The sequence below is a fragment of the Lytechinus variegatus genome, chromosome 9, assembly GCF_018143015.1.
Source record: "Lytechinus variegatus isolate NC3 chromosome 9, Lvar_3.0, whole genome shotgun sequence".
NCBI classification, from domain to species: Eukaryota; Metazoa; Echinodermata; class Echinoidea; order Temnopleuroida; family Toxopneustidae; genus Lytechinus; species Lytechinus variegatus.
This window is the reverse complement of record NC_054748.1, coordinates 22,556,271-22,576,528: the sequence shown is the minus strand read 5'-3', so window position 1 is coordinate 22,576,528 and position 20,258 is coordinate 22,556,271. Positions and strand designations below refer to the sequence as shown.

The following is a 20,258-nucleotide window of genomic DNA, read 5'->3' as shown; positions in this document are numbered from 1 at the left end:
ACCCAGTGAAGTATTCTGTCCATTGCACGAATGAAAAAACATTCATTGTTTTGTTCATATGACACCTAAGAAATGATTTTTTTTTCATTTGAAATTCATGAATTTCGATACAAAACATGCTCACGCAGTGCGAGTTTGGTCTGTTGATTGTTACGTCATTACAGCATGCGCACTGCTGGTGCATGAGCTGCAGTCTCGGTGCGCAAGTGCAATGGACAAAATCGTATGGATCCAAAATTGCACGGTTGATGACGTCATTGCAAATGGGCTGAATGAACGATATCAAACAACCAATGAAATCACAAGAATCTATCTACAAATGTAGGTGTCATATAACATAAGCTAATTCATAAGTGCATGAATTTAAGGGGTACTCTCGACTAAAAAAATGAATATTTTGTGCATTTCTGACATATCACGTTGGCATGGATAAGAAAAATGACCTTTTGTCCAATAACAGCACCAAAATTAGCAGAAGGTCATTACTGCTTAGCTGACCTAGTTGTGCCCTTTCATAAGATGAGAGTATTGTGACTGTGCCCAAGGCATTTCGTTGGAGCAGAGCTATGGAACAGGTGCATAAAGTCGCAAATCATGAGGAAATGGAATCGTACAGAATTTGCAAAAGGCTCGTTTATTTGCACAATATAATTTGTCCATCATAAAATACCGTCCAATCAATGCGATAAAAATTAGGACAGCGTGAATATGATCAAACTAGGGATTATCATTCAATTCATATTGTCAAAATCTGAAGTCAACGACTGTTTTAGCAAGTCTTATGATTGTTCAACCTTAAAGGTCAAATCCACCCCAGAAAATTGTTGATTTGAATTGATAGAGAAAAATTAAACATAACGCTTCTAATTTCATCAAAATCGGATGTGAAATAAGAAAGTTATGACATTTCTAAGTTTTGCTTATTTTTTACAAAACAGTTAATGAACAGAGTCGATGATGTCTTTCACTCACTATTTCTTTTGTTTTTTATTGTTTGAATTATACAATATTTCAACTTTTACAGATTTGACCATAAGGACCAAATTGACTGAACCGTAAACTGTTAAAATAATGGTAATTCCACATCTTCAAGGAGGAAATAAAAAATTTTCACATGACAATGATGAGAAATTTTTCATATTTCATATAATAAAATACTAAAGAAATAGTGAGTGGGTGACGCCATCAGTCTGCCAATTTGCATAACGACCAGGATGTGCATATAACTGTTCTGTGAAATTAAGCGGAACTTTAAATTGTCATATCTTTCTTATTTTACATCTGATTTTGACTAAATTTTCAGAGTTTTGCTTGTTGGATTTTTCTCCTTTTATTCAAATCAACTTTTTGTTGGAGTGGACTTGTCCTTTAACAACCATCCTGTATTACACTTGTGTGTTCAGGGTGAAAATACAGCTTACTTCTGGTTGGCCAGTCTTCTACATGTAACCATCACTCCCAGACCATCCCAGATCAGCACTGATTACGGAACACCTCTTGTCCCCTTTTGAATTTCTCACAGCTTTCTTTTAATTGATGTTCCATAGGCTCATATATTTGATTAATATTTCATTGGGGGAAATTAAAAAAAGTTAGGCAATAAATCATGGCAGTTAACAACGCTTATCCTTACGTTATAGCTTGGTTGAGCAAGTCCTTTGTGTTTTACTGCTTGCTCCAAGACTTTTCACCTTTGTGCCACTTAGGACAGTACAAAAACAATGAAGGAGCTAAGCCGTCCTGTTGAGACCTTGTGCGAATGAACAGTAGTGACAGACCTGCAGAAGGACCTTAGCTGCCCCAGTTGAGTCCTTCTGCAAGGAAACAGTACAAACAGAAGCACAGAAGGACCTTAGATGCCCCAGTTGAGACCTCCTGCAAGTGAACAGTAGAAACAAGCAGAAGGACCCTAGCTTCCCCCAGTTGAACCCTTTGGCGAGTGAATAGTACGGACCTTAGTTGCCCCAGTTATAAGAGTAGATCTTTTGCCAAATGGGTAGGTACTCTAAAATGGGCTCTGAAAAAAAGGGAAAAAAAGATTGAAATGTGAAAGTTTTTTCAACAAATCTTTCAAATTGCATTTGACACAAACACAGACACAAGACATAAAGGATGATACATAAAGCTGAAATTGGCATATAAGCATAATTATGCAGATTTTTTTGTCACTAAAGGGAGGGAGGGGTGAGATAATGCTCCAATGATTTCTGCAGGGTGTTTACCTAATAATTTTTTTCCTTTTTTATTGTGTTTTGTTTTGTATTTTATTTCATTTTGTATATAATATGTATAATGTATAATGATTATGTTTGTTGCATGTAAATAAAGTTATGAAAATAAAAAATCATTGAAAGAGAAAAAAAAATATGCACACTGATTAATTTTTTGATATCACAAATGTATTTATTGATACCACAAATCATATTTTCTTGTCAAAAAAATCTAATTTCTTTATATCAATTTTTAAATCATTATATGAAGAAAAGGAATGGATAGAAAAATACCATATGTATATTACAATATGCTGGTCAAAATGACAACTTCTTAAAAGGAAGTTCACACTTCACAGGCAAAGCACTTACTTTCTCTAATGGAGAAAGTGAACTTTAAAAATGGTTTCAACATCAACCTTCGATCAACAACCTTTCGGAACTCTCACTCAAAATTCTAGGTGAAAAGGTGTTAAAAGGAAATTGGTAATCGAAAGGAACATGGTACTTGAAATCCAGGCGCTTTAAAGAGTTTTTCAAAATGTAAGAATAAGACATTTGATTATAAACACATGTTGAATGACCCACAATCCCTGATACTTGATACTCATGTACTTTAAAGGAGAAATATATTGATTATGATATGGTCTTATTATATATCAATGGAAAGGTAATGATGTGGGGATTATCATTAGGTCATTTGAAAATAACAAAAATAATACATAAGATGCAAATTGCCAATTCCCCTAATTTTCCTTATTCCATGTTGTAAACTAGAGCTAGAATATTCATCATCAATATCTTCTTCTTCAACAACATTTCTTTCAAAATCCAAATCTAGATATAACTTCTGGGTTTTCTTCCATTTCATGATCGAACTACTCAGTGACAGTGTGGAGAAATCGCATGTTCACCAGCATTAGCAATAGGTTTTGCACGCAAGTCGAGCTTGATGTGGGAGAGCCAATCACGTCTCTGGTACCATCATACACGTCATCAAATTCGAGTCAATTCAGAGACCGATGTGAGGCATATTTCGGAGAGGCATTTTAGCGCTTTTTAATTGGCGATTTCCACCCGATGTATTATTTTCGTTATTTTCAAATGACCTAATGATAACCCCCATATCATTACCTTTCTATTGATATATAATAAGGTCATATGTTCATAATCAATATGTTTTTCCTTTAAAGAGTTTTGAAAATATAAGAGTAAGAAATCTGAAAACAGATATCAAATAACCCACTATCCCTTGCTTTATGATGCCAGTGTGTGAAGGACTAAATCGGATAAAAATAGTTGGAATGAAATTGAGAGTTCCATGTCGAACCAAAATATGGATAATGTGCAGAAAAGTTAGAAATAGTTTATGCATTCTAGGTCTTCATCCATTTGGTCTAATTTTTATCTGGGGGTGGGGCGTTTCATGAAAGGTCTTGTCGGATGTTTTATCCGACTCCGACAAGTCCCATTTTATCCGACAGTTACCATAGTAACAGTACCACTCGGCCAATCAACATCAGAGAAAGATGTCAAATCTGACAACTTGTCAGATGAAAATGTTGATGAAACACTCCCCAGGGCTATCTCCATTTGGGTCTCATTCCATTAAGGCTTGTTACAACAAAATGTAAATGTAATATCAGTCTAACAGATAGAATGATTTCAGTAGCTTTGAACTGTTATTGTTAATTTGGATGTATAAGTAGGTAGATGATTGCTGTGAAGAAGTAATTATATGCCAATAATGCAAGATTATCTCATTCACAAAACTTTGTATTGCACACCCTTCTTTTTATTCCTCTTCTTCTTCTCCATCTTCTCCTTTTTCTTCCTGTTTTTTTCCCTGATGAAGTTTAAAAATTCCCTTTTGATTATTTAAACCCATTCCCAGTTTCGCATGTTTTCTAAGTTGATGCAGTGAATTTACATGTATTTTCAGTATAAAAACAATACTGTAAAACTTATTAGTACCACCATAACCAGTCATTCAACGACGCTGTTTTAATATGCAACAGAATATAACAGAGTCTGACTGACTACTGTGCTTTCAACTTTTGGGCTGATCAAAATTACCTCATTTTAGAAATTTTTCCCTGACTTATGGTATTATTTTATCAAATTCCCTTATTTTTCCCTGCCTGGATAAAGTAAAATATTTTCCCTGATGGGCTGGGAACCCTGAATATTGACCTTTCCGGGAGCATTTACTAAGGAAGGCGGGAGTTCTTTCTCGATTACACACAATCCAATGACAGAAATCAATGTATGTATTAGGGAGATGAAGAAAATCTGCAGTTTTTTCACTTGAAAATCAGTCAATTTTCAAGGAGTCTCCCTGACGTGCAGGTAGACTTTTCATGAGTGGAGTTTGACAGACTGTTTATTTGACCAAGTGGGAATAGATGAATGGAGATGGTACTCTAAAAACAAATGAGCCTTACTTGTTAGCATGCTTGCCAAAGGGACTGTTCCTCCGACGGACTTCAACAAACTTTCGAGCCTTCTCCTATTAAGATTGAGAAAATGAGAAGAAACAAGAATGTAAGAAACAAGCTAATTGGTATTAACTTGATATTTCATAGCAACAAAGAAATGACTATTTGGAGTTTCATATTTGGCAGTTTAAAGGTCAAGTCCACCTCAGAAAAATGTTGATTTGAATCAATAGAGAAAAATCAGACAAGCACAATGCTGAAAATTTCATCAAAATCTGATGTAAAATAAGAAAGTTATGACATTTCAAAGTTTCGCTTATTTTTAACAAAATAGTTATATGAACGAGCCAGTTACATCCAAATGAGAGAGGCGATGATGTCACTCACTCACTATTTCTTTTGTTTTTTATTGTTTGAATTATACAATATTTCAATTTTTACGAATTTGACGATTAGGACCTCCTTGCCTGAAGCACAAAATGTTAAAATAATGGAATTCCACGTGTTCAGGGAGGAATGAAACTTCATTTCACATGACAATGACGAGAAAATCAAAATACCAAATAGTGAGTGATGTCATCAGTTCCTCGTTTGCATACCGACCGAGATGTGCATATAACTGTTTTGTGAAATGAAGCGATACTTTAAAATGCCATAACTTTCTTATTTTACATCCGATTTTGATGAAATTTTCAGTGTTATGCTTGTTGAATTTTTCTCTTTTTATTCAAATCCAGTTTTTGTTGGGGTGGACTTGTCCTTTAAAGGTATTGTTCAATATTGATTTGACTTATAAAACCCTAAGCTCCAAGGTTCCAATCGTTACTTTTGACTGTGATATGTTGTCACAATCCCTGGGGGTTGATGTTGGGGGATGAAAAAAGGAAATCTATATTTTATTGTTCGAAAATTTTATTATTGAAATGAAATGAAATACTCCAAAAATTTGCTTTGCCCAATTGATCGTGGGCCCGGCAGCCACTGTGCAGCGCCAGATCGACGAGGCTCTATCCCTTTAATCGTTGAACGCCAAACAGGAAAGCAGCAACTCCCATTTTTCAACGTCTTTCGGTCTGAAGCGACCGGTGTTTGAACCCCCGACCTCCCTGGTTGTTTTTACCATGGCAGTTACCAGTGGATGGCAAAGCTACTATAATAGTAACTTTTATGCAAGGGAGCCATGGGCCCCGTCTTACAAAGAGTTGCGATCGATTGGAGCGATCGCAACTATGGATGGCCAGCAATGTCAACATCTATTATGCATGTTTGTTCAAAATATTTCCTAGCTGTGATGTATATTCATGCATTCATCGTTGTCTTGAAAATTCACTGTGCTTCTCTTCGTTTTCAAAACACATTGCGCACATTTCCTGTAGAAAGAATTATGACACTGATGGATTTCCATAGAGTTACGATTGATTGGATCAATCATAACTCTTTGTAAGACAGGGGCCTAGGACTGATTTTCCCCTTCTAAAGGTGTCCATATTACGTGGTGCAGAATGAACTATATCATAGTGAATCCTTTACATTAAAGGAGAATGAAACCATTGGAACAAGATAGCTTGTGTGAAAACAGAAAAATCTAAGAAACAGATCAACAAAAGTTTGAGAAAAATTGGACAAATAATGAGAAAGTTATGAGCATTTGAATATTGTGATCACTAATGCTATGGAGATCCTCACATTGGCAATGCGACAAAGATGTGTGATGTCACTTGTGAACAACTCTCCCCATTACTTTAGTTTATATTTCACTTGAATTGCTTCTTTTATCACATCTATCCATAGATCATGTGTTCTTTCTACATGAGGGGGTACATCATGGATAAAGAGTTTGTATCATCATAAGAAAAAGCAAAAAGAGACATTTGAGGGTATTTTATAGTCCACCAAAGGGAAAGTTGTTCATCAGTGACATCACACATCCTTGTCGCATTGCCAATAGGAGGATCTCCATAGCATTAGTGATTGCAATATTCAAATGCTCATAACTTTCTCATTATTTGTCTGATTTTTCTCAAACTTTCTTTATTCTTATTCTTTGATTTTTCTGTTTCTACACTAGCCTGTTTGTTCCAAAGGTTTAATTCACCTTTAAATGTAAAGGCTTAACTCTTAACTACGAAATAAAAAAAACAGTGTTAACTTTGATTTAATGTAAATATTATAGTTGTGTTATTTTAGATTTAATTTAAACTTAATATAAAAACTCTGCTAGTTGTATGTGATTTTATTTTTTTTATTTTAATTTAATGTGATTTTACTTGAGTAAATATTTGTAGTTAAGTATTTAGTTTTAAGTATTTTGTGTGTAAATTGTTATTTATATGTATTTGTCTTTTTTATTGTGCAGGGCCCCTTGGTAGAGCAGTTTTGTAACTGAAAGGGCTACCCTGCTGAAATAAAAAGGAGGCTTCACAGTTCTGTTTGATGTGGAAAGGACCACCCAGACTTTGTCTTTTGGCAAGTACGTGCCACGGGGAAAGGGGGAAGACTCGAACTTGAAAGGGGTGTGCGGCCCAAAAATCTTAAACTGTACCCTCAAGAACTTAAGTTGCTATGAAGTGATGGAATTAAGAACTAGATGGCCCTCTGCAAAAGGGGGTGTTTCGGAACTGAAAATTAGAAATGAAAAGGGGGTCTTGAGAACTGATGGTTTCACAGGCCTAATTCATTCCCCATAGACTCATGTGTTAAATTGGCACTTTAAAAAATTCATGAAAAATAAGGATGAAATTCGGGGGTCGAATGTTTACTACCAGTGGATAGGAAATATATCTGGCAATCCATATCTGACCAGAAAAGGGTCCCTCGACCGGCTCATTTTTAATATAAATTGGCGTGTTTGAAGACACCTTCGGGGGGAGCAGATTCATCACCTCAAATAGCAAAATAGCCCTAATCCTTCCGCCAGTCAAAATATAGTCCAAAATTGGTGATATTTCTTCCCAATTTGGGAAAAGGAAGTTCAGTAATTACCAAAAATAGAATCAGTGTTAGATGGACAATCATATGCATACACTTTGTCAATCAGCCATATCAAAATAAAAAAAATAGCAATGGGTTGGCTCGAATGAATATCTAGGGCCTGCCACTAGTGATTAGGCCCGTGTAACCTGATGCTGGAAATGAAGGGCTTAGGAACAGGGGAGAACGAGTTGGTCAATGGATAAGGGTGAAACTGATATATTTGGGAATTGCTGGCAAGGCCTGAAAAGGAGTAATGAATGACACGCATACCCATACTGCCATTATAGTGCCTTCCACCCACTCACCCCCTAGGGTATATTCTTGCCGACTCCTGGTGGGTGTTTCATAAAGCTGTTCATAAAGCTACAAGCAACTTAATGCACGACTGGAACATATTCCTATGGCATAGGGGTATCACATAGCACAAGGATCACCAGTTTGCGTAAAGTCATTCGTATCTTATGAACAGCTTTATGAAACACCCACCAGGAGACCAAACACAAAAGAATATATGATGTATGACCATTGAGACTATACAATGATGAATACTATCTTGTAAGGATACCTGGTCAATTTGTTGTAGCAAGGGGATCTTAAGAGGTAGAACAATAGCATGAGTTTTCGGTTGTAGAGTTCTGATTTCTCTTTAGAGGTGAACTTTGACTTCTCATCTCTCTGCATCAGCTCTAGGCTGGAAGAAAAAACAAAAAAAAGAAAACATATTTCAAAGACAGTGCCTCGCTGTAATACCTGCAGATAAGTATACATACCATGAGCTTGTCAGACACACAATTGCGTGTCTCATAAGGCCTTAAATATACTGCTACGTTGCCCTCATCTGACCGACCGTTTGTTAATAAAAATAATGGCATATTTACCAAGGGTAGCCACTTCAGTTCCGAAAACTGTTCTCCCAGCGGGCACTGTTATTATCATTACCCAGCTAAGCTAGACCAGACCTGCCAACCTCTGGGAATGAAAAACTGGGGCCGATTGCACGAAAGGGTCTTTCCAAGGACCGTCTTTCGTGTCGCCCATCTTTTATGATACGCTATAAGCGGGGTGTTTCTGAAATTTATGATTAAGAATAAGATTTGTTAGCTTGCTTTTAAATCAAATTTTATACAATTTCATGATATATCACATCATTTTGTAAACAAATATTTTGTTTATTTTAACGGACGAATAAAATATGTTTGCAGATGATTTATTTAAAATGCGTTTCACATGGCGCATAATAAAAAAATGGCGCATCATAAAAAATGGGCAACACGAAAGACGGTCCTTGCAAAGACACTTTCGTGTAATCGGCCCCTGTATTCTGTGATAAAAAAAATGTATTTTTCCCCAAAAAAAGTGTATTTCATAATAAAATGCTTGGCGCACTCGCTCATCGCGGCGCTCAAGCTGCATGCAAGCTAAAATGCGCACTGCTCTTGCAGATGAAAAAAAAACATTAAAACATATCTTCATCCTGGTTTTAACAAAATGATTGAAAAAAAAGTAACCTGAAATTACATTACATCTAATAACCATATTTGTGTACGATTTATGAAATAGACACAAATAGAGATGATTTTTCTCAATAAATTACAATTAAAATTTTTTTTCTTTTTACAAAAACATATTTTTTAAAGAAAAAACATACTGCTGTATTTTGGTTGCACAAACGTACTAAATACGGCAGGTCTGCTAGACTACCGATTCAGATGCGCACAGCTTTTTGGGGAATTATTTCCTGCCGGTACCCATTTACCTCACCTGGGTTGAGTGCATCACAATGTTAAAATTTTCATTTTTCCACAATCCTGTCAGGAAACATCAACAAATATTTTGTCAAAATAAAAATTCAAAAGCAAAACCATATCGTTGTCTACTCTAGTGTACTTCACATTTTCGTGTTGTCTGAGAAAAGTAAAGCTTTGCTTTTCCCGAGACGGCACATCATGTTGATTTCACTATTTCAATTTACCTCGCTAATTGGGAAAGTAGGCATGAAATTTTGAATGGAAAACAAAGAATCACCTTATCTTATCACAAGGTTGTAGATAATCCATCGCAAAGGATTTGTAATATCTTCAAACACTATCGTAAATCATCCTGACAAAATGGAACAAGTTGGAAGCTATACAATAACTATATATATCAATTCTTGGTAATCTTACCTAACAATGTCTGCTGTTATCGACAGCAACCACGGTTTCCATGACGACCATCCCCAAACAAAGAGACTGGATACTGTGCATGCAATCCGGTTAAGAAATATATTTGTTTTTTTTATTTTTTTCACCATGCAAAAAAAATAATAAATTTACAGAATACAGTGTTACATTTGACATAGTAGGAACTAAGCATAAAGAAAATATAAACAAAATATATCTGTATCTTGATCTACGCACCGGCTCATCATACAATAATGATCTTTATAAAATGGCAACCATGCATAAGTAATGACCGGATGCATGGCTAGCCATGAGTCAGTAATTACTTATGCATGGTAGTAAAAAAATATTTTTGCCAAAACATTCCATCATTCTATAAAACAAATGATACACAGGTTAGTTTGTGCATTGGTGGGACAAGTGAGCATGCGGTAACCATGGAAACAAGTCTAAACCCACTCTGCTGTGCCTTGCGGGTTTAACAGTTCCATAGTTACCTTACGCCAACAAAACCTACCAATGCACTCATATCTGTGCATCATTTGTATACTGACAAGATGCTTCAAGTAACACTTCCCAGAGCAGTTCCCTGACAATTTCTCCAGCGACAATTGCTCCAGTGACAATTGCTCCAGCGACAATTGCTCGGATGGAAAATCTGCTTGATAAACATAAGCAAAACATGAAACCTAACCTCTAAAACTAAATGGGAAATCGTAATGATTTTTTTGACCTGATTGCTAAGAAAGCATGAATGCTGGTAAGCAAGCAACTAGAGGGCCGACAGCTGAAGATCCTCTCCGAGGGACCTGGTTATAAATGCCTTACCAAAGGGCACTGAAATCAAACTTGGGTCACTGGAATACAAAACCCCCACTCTAATCCGATTCTTTATTATTATTTTGTGGGCGTCACCTGTGCCTGGGAGGCGAAAAAGCGAACTGAATCACTATGACCCGCAGGTCTCTCTTCCCAATATAACTGATTGGGGGGGATGCAGGTGGACTACTACACCGGGGTTTCCCCCTACTCTTATACGAATAGTGCAGTGGGTTCTTAACGTGCAAAGGTGGTGACTCTCCTCTACATAGGGCCTCCATTTAACGTCCTATCCGAGGGACTTTACAATACTCTGAACCGAACACTATATTACAATCTTATATCTAAAGCTATGCCCTCTGATATATTAACATCAGAGAAAATGTCGCAGGAGCATGTTGTGTCACCCACAGGACAGTGTGATGCTTGCAGTATGAACTGATGAAAGGATACAGTGAATCAAAGGTCTGGAAATGTAGAGAGTTTCACCCATCAATGACATCCCTGCAAGTTCTGTCATGCCAAGATCCTCCTCTATCCTGAAGGGTTGCTCAGTTTGCGGTAACTTCCATGTTCTGAGGGCCATATCTGGAGCTAGTAAATAAAATAAGGGCACAACCAAGAAAATTACCATTATCCAAAACACAGAATAGAGGATTTCTCCACACAAAGATATCCCTGCAAGTTCTGATACACCAAAGTCCAACTCTCCCCGGTAGGGTTGTCCAGTTTGTAGTAACTTCCATTATTTTGAGGGCAATATCAGGAGCTAGAAAAGAGAATAAGGGCACAACTAAGAGGAACTTGTTCACAGTATCCAAAATATATTCTTACAAAGACATCCCTGTAAGTTCCTTCATGTCAAGATCCTCCTCCAACCTGATGGGTTGTTCAGTTTGTGGTAACTTCCATGTTTTAAGAGCCATATCAGGAGCTAGGAAAGAGAAAGAGCACTATCAAAATAACTTAATACTATCCAAAATATTGAGTATACAATTCCTCCCTTCGATGACATCCTTGTAAATTCCGTCATGCCAAGTTCCTCTTTGATCCTGTAGGGTAGTTCTGTTTGTGGTAATTTCCATGTTCTGAGAGCCATAACTGGAGCTAGTAAAGGAATAAGGGCACAATCCAAGAAAATTGTATACAACAGAAAACAGAATGCAAATACAGAGTACAGAGTCTCTCCAATCAATAGAACAATCATTCGCATAGAGGGCGCTCTGACCTTTCTCTGAATAAAAGCAGGGAGATTGCTAATCATTAAAGGTCAAGTCCACCCCAATAAAAAGTTGATTTGAATCAAAGGAGAAAAATCCAACTGGCATAACACTGGAATTTTCATCAAAATTTAAAATTTAAGAAAGTTATGACATTTTAATGTTTTGCCTATTTTTTACAAAACGGTTACATGCACATCCTGGTCTGTATGCAAATGAGCAGACTGATGACATCACATCATCCACTCACTATTTTTTTTTTTAACTATACAATATTTCAAGTTTTACAGATTTTACAGTAACTAAGGACCAACTGTCTTGACTTCACCATAAACTGTTAAAATGGTAATTCCACATGTTCAGCGAGAAATACAATTTTGTTTCACATGACAATAAGCAGTTTTTAATATTTCACATAATAAAATACAAAAAAAATAGTGAGTGTGTAACGTCATCAGTCCCCTCATTCGCATACAACTGTTCTGTGAAATTAAATGAAACTTTAAAATGTCATAACTCTCCCATTTACATCCGATTTTGATGAAATCTTGTCAGATTTTTCTCTTTTTATTCCAATCATCTTTTTGTTGGGATGGACTTGTCCTTTATTGGTCCAATCTTGGTGTGTAAGTTGGTGAGTAGACTACACAATCAAACAGACCAAGTGGTTCAAACCCTTGTTTCTTTTTCAAACTCTTCCCCATGTCCCTAAAGAATTCACAACCTCAAAGGTGAAAATATCTTTCATTTCCTGAATTGGCATACCTGTAGATCAAGCAGAGTCTTGGCGCTATAGGGATATGGGGGGACAACCACCCCTATGATTTTTCAGAATGTGGAGGAAAAAAAAGAGGAAAAGTGAGAGGAAAATAACAAACAGAGAAAGGTTTGGGTAGTGTAAAGTATATTACCCCTGAAATTCATTTGAGAACTAGAAATTTGACGTGTCCAAAGGACACAGATGCCCCCGCTTAACCCGATCAGAAATTAATTCAATATGATTAAACTTAATATGGTGCAGAAATGAATATGCATATATATATATAATGAACAAATTTAGACCTTTGACCTTAAGACTCACCCTTTCCATAATAATCTCTGACAGAAAATATGACAGTCAGGTCATTTCATGTGACCTAACTATATTTTGGTGTCATCTTGCCAGAGACCAAACACTTTTAAATCTGTTGAATATTTCCTAAGTTTCATGCGGAAATCAACTAGCATGTTTAATAAGCTGTAACCTTTGACCTGTGCACTCCGAATTCAAACTTAGCCTGTATTTTTGTGTCATCTACCTACACACCAAAATTTTGTTAAATCCATTAAATATGGAATATATAAGAATGGATGGACAGGGGCAACACTTAATGCCCCCTCTTGACTTCGTCTGCAGGGGCATAAAAATAAAGTGCATCATTCTCTTATAGGTAATCTTGCCTGCCCCCCCCCCCTTCCCACCCCTCATCAAAATATACTTGCCCCTGCTACATAGAACCTAAAGAAATAAACATCAAGACTTTGGTGCTTTTGCTCAAACCTGTAATTTTCATATGAACACATTAGTTACACTGGTGCTTTAAAAAGTTAGTGAAGTTGGTGAACCCCCACCAGAAAATGCACTCCTTCTCGCAGAGTGTTGAACGATGACAACGACACTACAATGTTCAGCGAGCCTGGAAAAAATAACTTTTGAATGTAATAATTTATCACCCGAGTTCACAGTTAAATATATGAAAGATGGCAGAATTTGAACACTTTTAAATAAGTTCATTTTCTGGTGGGGTTCACTCACTTTTTAGCACCTCTGTATATAAAGACAGAAAACACAAACAAATCTGTATTACCAGTACAAAAAAACTATTACACTTTATTATTTAGATACTTACTTGCATGCAAGGACCTGACGACTCTTCTTGACCTTCGGCCCTCAAAGGTCAGAGGTTGCGGCTGGACTGCTCCGAGAGAGAATGGCACCCTTGCGTGATCGCCTTCCCCTTCTGTATCGGTGGAAGATTCTATCTGGACAGGTGGGAGGTTCTTGCGGTTCAACGTTGGAATGGGAGGCGAGGATTGCATGCCTGCTTTCAGACGGCGTAGAAGAACAAGCCGGAATATTGCTCTGGAAATAAACACATGGACAAAGTGTAATATCACTCTCAATAAGCCTTGTAATAACCCAATAACTTATTATTGCTATGCTTAGTCACTGACCTGAATATTTCAGTCACTAAACAATGTTTATCACATTTCCTTCCAGATTGCCAGTATCAAGAGAGGGCTGACTGACAACTTCAAAAGCTCAAGAGATAAATCAAGATAACGTAACTGGGTAAATGAACAGTATTGAAACAAAATTGCATAATGTATTTTCAATAAGGATACCAATCAGAACCGTTTGAAACCAGAAATGAAATACAAACAAATTTTCCTGGTATTGTATCGCACTTTGCTCCATATTTTTCTTTAAGACTGCTACACAAAAAGTCTTTTGAGAATCAGAGTTTTACAGAGGGTTGAACAAATCATTGGTTGAGAGCTGTTATCTTAAGACCAAAAATGCTAATCAGATTCGGAAAAAAATTATTCCCTGTACATACAAGATATATATCGCATATGGGTGACACGACATTTGCTCCGACGACAAATGCTCTGGGCTTCATTCAGTCTACGATATAGGGTTAGGGTTGCAATAGGGTTTCATGTTACCTTTAGGGTTTGGTTAAGGATAGGGTTGAAGTTGGTCATTCCATTACTGTGTAGAATTAACAGCGGAGCAATTGTTGCAGGAGCAAATTTAATGGAACTTGCATATTAGTGCTTACCGAAGCAGTTGAATAGCAGCGATGACAGTCCACTTCCCTGACTCACCCCAAAACTGCTTTGAGGCCAGCTCAAAGAAAACGGAGACATGGTCAAGGATAGTTAACAAGCGTCTTAATCGATCCTGTGATAAACTCTATGAAAGTATGAGGAAAGAGGGTGAAAGAAAAAACAATTCTTCAATGTGGTCAAGAAACATTAGCATCTTAATTCATCATGTGACAAACCCTATGAAAGCAAACAGAAAAAGTAAGAAAATAAGGGCTTAAATGTGGTCAAGAAATTAACATCTTAATTGATCATGTGACAGATGAAAGTTATAATTTTAAAGAAAATAAGAAAATGGCAATGCTTCAATAGGGTTACGAAACATTAGTATTCATCATGTGACAGACTCTATCATAGGCAAATAAAATAAGATGAAAGGACATGACAATACTTCAATGAGGTATAAAATTGTTACATTAGCATCTTTAAAGCCAAAGTCAACACCAGGAATATATTAATTTGGCATGAATAAAAAGAGGCATATCCAACAAGTGTAATACTGAAAATTTTGTCAAAATCATATGTAGAATAAGAAAGTTAAGACAGATGAATTTTCTGCTACATATGAAAAGACAGGGGTATCAGGTGATGCAAATGACCGAGGTGACTCAACAATGATATCTAAGAACTATAGCCACTAATTACCTTCTCCATTGTAGATCTAACAGAGAAACTGAATATTATGATTGCACGAATGTGCAAAATTGCAACATTAATCACCACGCCAAGGGTTGAATAACACTAACCTGTCCATATACTTACTATCTTTGGTTGTAGATTGGCACTGGCTCGCCGTAAGATGTTATCATTAAAGAATACCAAGAGATTAGACAAAGCATATACTGGAAGAGAGTAGAAAAAAAACATATAATGAACATCACGGGATTGTATGCACTTTCTGGACCAGAAGACAGGTAATAAATGGGGGGGAGAGGGGATGGAGAGTTTCAGAGCATACAGTATAGATCTAGTGATATATTTATTTTCCAGGATCAGGGTATTTGGTACTTGGTTTATAATAAATAGCATTCAAACTATAGAATTTGGCATTACTCCAATGTGTTTAAGATCGCTTGCTCGATCTGTATTGAAAATTATAAGTCCAAAAAAATTGGAACCAGTGGGATTCGAACCTGCCATCTACTGCTTTCCGGGCAGCGAATTAACCACCAGGCTTTTCTGGTTCACGGCTAAATCACAATGAACTGGAATTCAAATACCCTCGATCCTCCTCTTTCTGACTCATTAATATGCAATTGCAGTCCGCTGTGGACAATAGATAGTAAATAAAGAGGCTTTTGATAGGAAGAAATTATAGTTTCAAATTATAATTTCCTCCTATTAAAAAGCCTCTTTATTTACCAAATCATAGAAAATCAAGTAGAGGGGCACAGGAGTATATCTGCAAAAGGAACAAACGTATTTACAGGTACACAAAAACCTTTATCGTCTATTAACATATGATCAACTACCACACATGCAGTATACCCAGTTGTTGTGTGTCCAGATGATCGAATTTAAACATCCTTTTGAAAAAGTTAAACAAAATTTCATCAATTTTTAGTGCCATGTGTTAGGCAATAATACAGAGGAAAAAAAACGTAAAAATAATTTCACACTATTGAATTTAAAGACAAAACAGAAGGTTTCAAAATTATTAAGTGTCCAACCACCAGACCCCATCCTTCTACACACACTGCATTAACTTACCAAATTCTGATAGAATTTGACCATCATCTGTAAAACCTGAAAGAAAATTCAAAAAAATATCACTTGCTGGTATCATCAAGTTTTATACTACAGGGGGCTTACATATATTTTATGATTACACGTATTACACAGAAGAAAAAGTAATGTAACATAACAATTACAATTTACTCTGTGGGGAATTTTCCATAGAGTTGTACGCGCTGGTTCCCATTTCAGCGAGTAGAGTAAACTAGTTTACTCTACTCGCTATAATGGGAACCAGTGTGTACAACTCTATGGGGAGATTTCCATAGAGTTGTACGCGCTGGTTCCAATTTTAGCGAGTAGAGAAAAGACAGCAACGAAATCAATCTTTCTGATCTAAGCTCTTTGAAGGATTAGATTGTTTATTTACACAGACTGACAGAGTCGACGTCAGAGATACGATCTTATTTAATATTTAGAATCAGCACACCAGCTGCGGTGAAGCAGTGAGCTAACCCAGGATCTTACGTGCAATTTGGCATACTCACCTGAGTATATCTGCAAAAGAAACAAACAACAATTATGGCCGATCGAGACGGGTGTAGGAGAGAACTTTTCGTTTTTTGAGGTTCCAGTCTGTGCCTAGATGTCAGAAAAACTGCCACTCGTGACCTTCATCCATATAATCGTGGTAAGTGCTTGATTTCTGTTTTCACTATTTATTCGGAGAATTACTTTGACCATACTTCACGATTGTCAGGTGAGTATGCCTTTACACGGAACTCCCGCCCGCTACGCAGGCAGGAGTTCCCTGGGTTAGCAGTGAGCATGCTCAAAAACGTAGGCCTAGGTCATGTCTTGTCTAGACCAAAAGCTTCAGTCTCTGTTATGTTGGTTGTTCAGCTGAACTCCGTTGGCTTCACTCACCAAATACAGAGACCGAAGTTCTAGCGCGATCTGTACAGGGGACTCAATGGCCATATGTTTATGTACTTAGGATCGGATAAAACGGGGAAGTGAATTTGCGCGACAGCCGAGGTGACTGTTTTTGTTCCTTTTAACTTGATTTTTTCTGTTTTTTGGCAATTAATACCAAGAGGGAATATTAATTTGCATTTCGGTTGCATAAATGTTCAAAATTTTCATCTTCCTCTTCTTCTGGAAACAGTATGATGGTGGGCCCCAAGTCTGCGCACCTAACGATTTGAGTTAAGATTTAAAGTGAATTTCTTTTTATTTCACAAAATCTTTCAGTTGATAATGTTCCTTACATCATGAGTTAGTGTGCCAAATATCTCATAAAAATTTGAAAGAAATATATGATTTTCCTGGAAAAAACCTCGGGCTGTCATTTTCAGATTGAAAAAAAAAATGGTACCCCATGTCTGCGCACTCATTCACTTTGCACACGTTTCGGGGATTTTGAGGACAAAGGCTACATTTTGAGGCTTTCGCATGAAACGCCCTGAATTCATTATTTTTCCACTATTTTGAGTCAGATTTTTTTATGAATACCTGTCTATGTATTGCATGTGTAAAGTTCGTGCTCATTGCGTATCTTCTTTTACTAGAATCGCGCAGATACGCGGGTGCGCAGACTTGGGAGACCGCGCAGACATGGGGGAACTGACCATACAGACAGTCCACCGTCTGGTGTATTGTCGTAGGCCTACCATTGCCTACTGGTGATTGATTCATTCATTAAAGACAAAAATTGAAGAGCCCCGAAGGGGGGATTTTGCATTGCAAGTCCCCTAATGGTGGCTGCACGATAGCTAGACAGCTGGCAGCCGTCTGTTTCGAGGAGTTTTTTAACATTTTTTTATTTTTTTAATTTCTCCTCGTCGACAGACGGCTCGCTAGCGTGTCCCCACCATTAGGGGAGGTACAATGCAAAATCCCCCGGCAGGGCTCATCGATTTTTTTCATTAATGCATTATTATATATAAAAAGAAGCTTACCAAAATGCAGCTTATTTCCTCTTGGCTTTGATTGGCATTTAAGTGGTGAAAACTCAATTGAAAAGGAACAAAAACAGTGACTTTCCTCGGCTGTCGTGTAGCTCCCAATTCACTCGTTCCTCCGAAGTCGATAATGTACACAAACATATGAGGTGGGATGAACTTCCGGGTCAACTGCTTATCGAAACCGTTGGCCAATCAGATCATCTCTTTTACGTCAGGCTTATGAATATTAATTTTCTTTTCCTTTTCAACGTTTGCTCGATCGCCCGGCCGAGCACTGTATATGTGTGACGTAAAGGTCATAGGGCGGAGTCTAACTTTCGCCGGCCACTTTTTCATGAATGATTCATTACCAAGATGGCTGCCCACTCTCCGAGTCGCAAGTGTCAACTTTTAGAGACAATCCTCTGAATGCCAGTTTCAAAGCGGGAATTTAGGGTAAGAAACTGTCATTACTTAAAGGTGCATATGAATGCAAAGTTTGTGTAAAATATCACGGTATTGAGGAGAAAAACAAGAAATTAGCCGTGGCCATTGAGCCCCCGTACAGACGACGGTTTAACTTCGGTCTATGTATTTGGTGAGTGAAGCCAACGAAGTTCAGCTGAACAACCAACATAACAGAGACCGAAGCTTTTGGTCTACACGATAGCGAGCCGTCTGTGTACGAGAAGAAATAAAAAAAAAAATGTTAAAAAACTCCTCGAAACAGACGGCTGCCAGCTGTCTAGGTCATGTCTTGTCGTGAAAAAGTGTCCTGTGGAAATTAGGAACTTGTTCCCAATTTCACGATAATGCCGAAGTCTTGCCCGACCCACTACCATACCATGACATTCACTCTGCCTCTGATCTTCTGAATTACTCACCCGTTATGAAGTATGAAAGCACACGAAATGTCTTTTCCACTTGAGAAACCACGTCAGGATTTTCGACCACCCACTTTCGATACCAAGCGCATGTTTCTTGGTATTTCAAACACATTTTACTAAGATACTTCATACTGATACATGCTTGTTCCTGTGTAGTCAATGGCGAAGCTGACATTTTTAATCAATAACTCTTTATGAGCAGAGTCTTTGCGAGACATCAACCTAATCAACAGGCAGATTACTCGAAGAAGCTTGTAGTCCCGTTGGTTGTAAAATTTGTTGGGCTTATTTTTTGCGACCTGGCCTATATTTTTATGGCGCGCGCTGGCCGAGGGTGTAGTAAAATCGGATGGTGGGGCGCCATCTCTTGCTCATGCGACTCCTAGTCCTAGTCTACTACAAATAAGGGAAATAGCAAACCCAACAAATAATTCTGATACCAACTTGATACAGCTTTGTTTATTTGTATTGTTTGGTTGGTTTTATTCTACCTCCGTAATAATAACAACATTTTTTTTTTCGAAGATACAACCGTAGGCATTTGGACCACAGACGATTGATACAGTGGCACAGTTAATACAATTTACTTTAAAAATTTGATTTATGCAAAATAATTGGAAAATTATTTTTCTTCGAAGCAAAAGTTCTCCAAACGAGTTTTCATGGAATGGGATTAAATGATTAATATATTTTTATATAAATAAAAACTACAAAAAAAAATGTTTGATTGACTGAAGAGGTGAAAGGGAACTGGTGACGATCCTGTTGCCGCTGAAGGTTATAATAACAAGATTTACGTAGCGCACCTTCCACTTTTCCCAAGGCGATGATGATGTCGAAGATGCTGCTGCAGCTGCTGCTGATGGTGATGATGATTTTTGTTTCACCCAGAAGGCATGGGCATTTATTTTCATTAAAAAATCAATTTCACATATAAAACTCTGAAATACAATTATTGCAAAAATAACTGGCAAAATATGAAGAGTTTAGTTGCAAAAGGGAATAGGTCCACTTTTTACCATTCCGAGAAAAAACATGTTTTTTATTCTCATTTACTG

At 37.1% G+C, this 20,258-nt stretch overlaps 1 protein-coding gene across 1 annotated transcript; it reads right to left on the bottom strand.

Moving 5' to 3' along the window:
* Positions 1 to 1,298: 1,298 nt before the first annotated feature.
* On the bottom strand, positions 1,299 to 19,492 carry LOC121421554 (peroxisomal membrane protein PEX16-like). Its single transcript, XM_041616299.1, has 10 exons — positions 19,198 to 19,492; positions 16,404 to 16,439; positions 15,456 to 15,535; positions 14,648 to 14,781; positions 13,712 to 13,944; positions 11,056 to 11,196; positions 9,787 to 9,859; positions 8,187 to 8,312; positions 4,655 to 4,719; positions 1,299 to 2,017 (listed from the first exon to the last, which is right to left on the bottom strand). The coding sequence occupies exons 1-10, from the start codon at positions 19,373 to 19,375 to the stop codon at positions 1,956 to 1,958; spliced, it is 1,128 nt and encodes a 375-aa protein (XP_041472233.1). The 5' UTR covers positions 19,376 to 19,492; the 3' UTR covers positions 1,299 to 1,955.
* Positions 19,493 to 20,258: the final 766 nt, after the last annotated feature.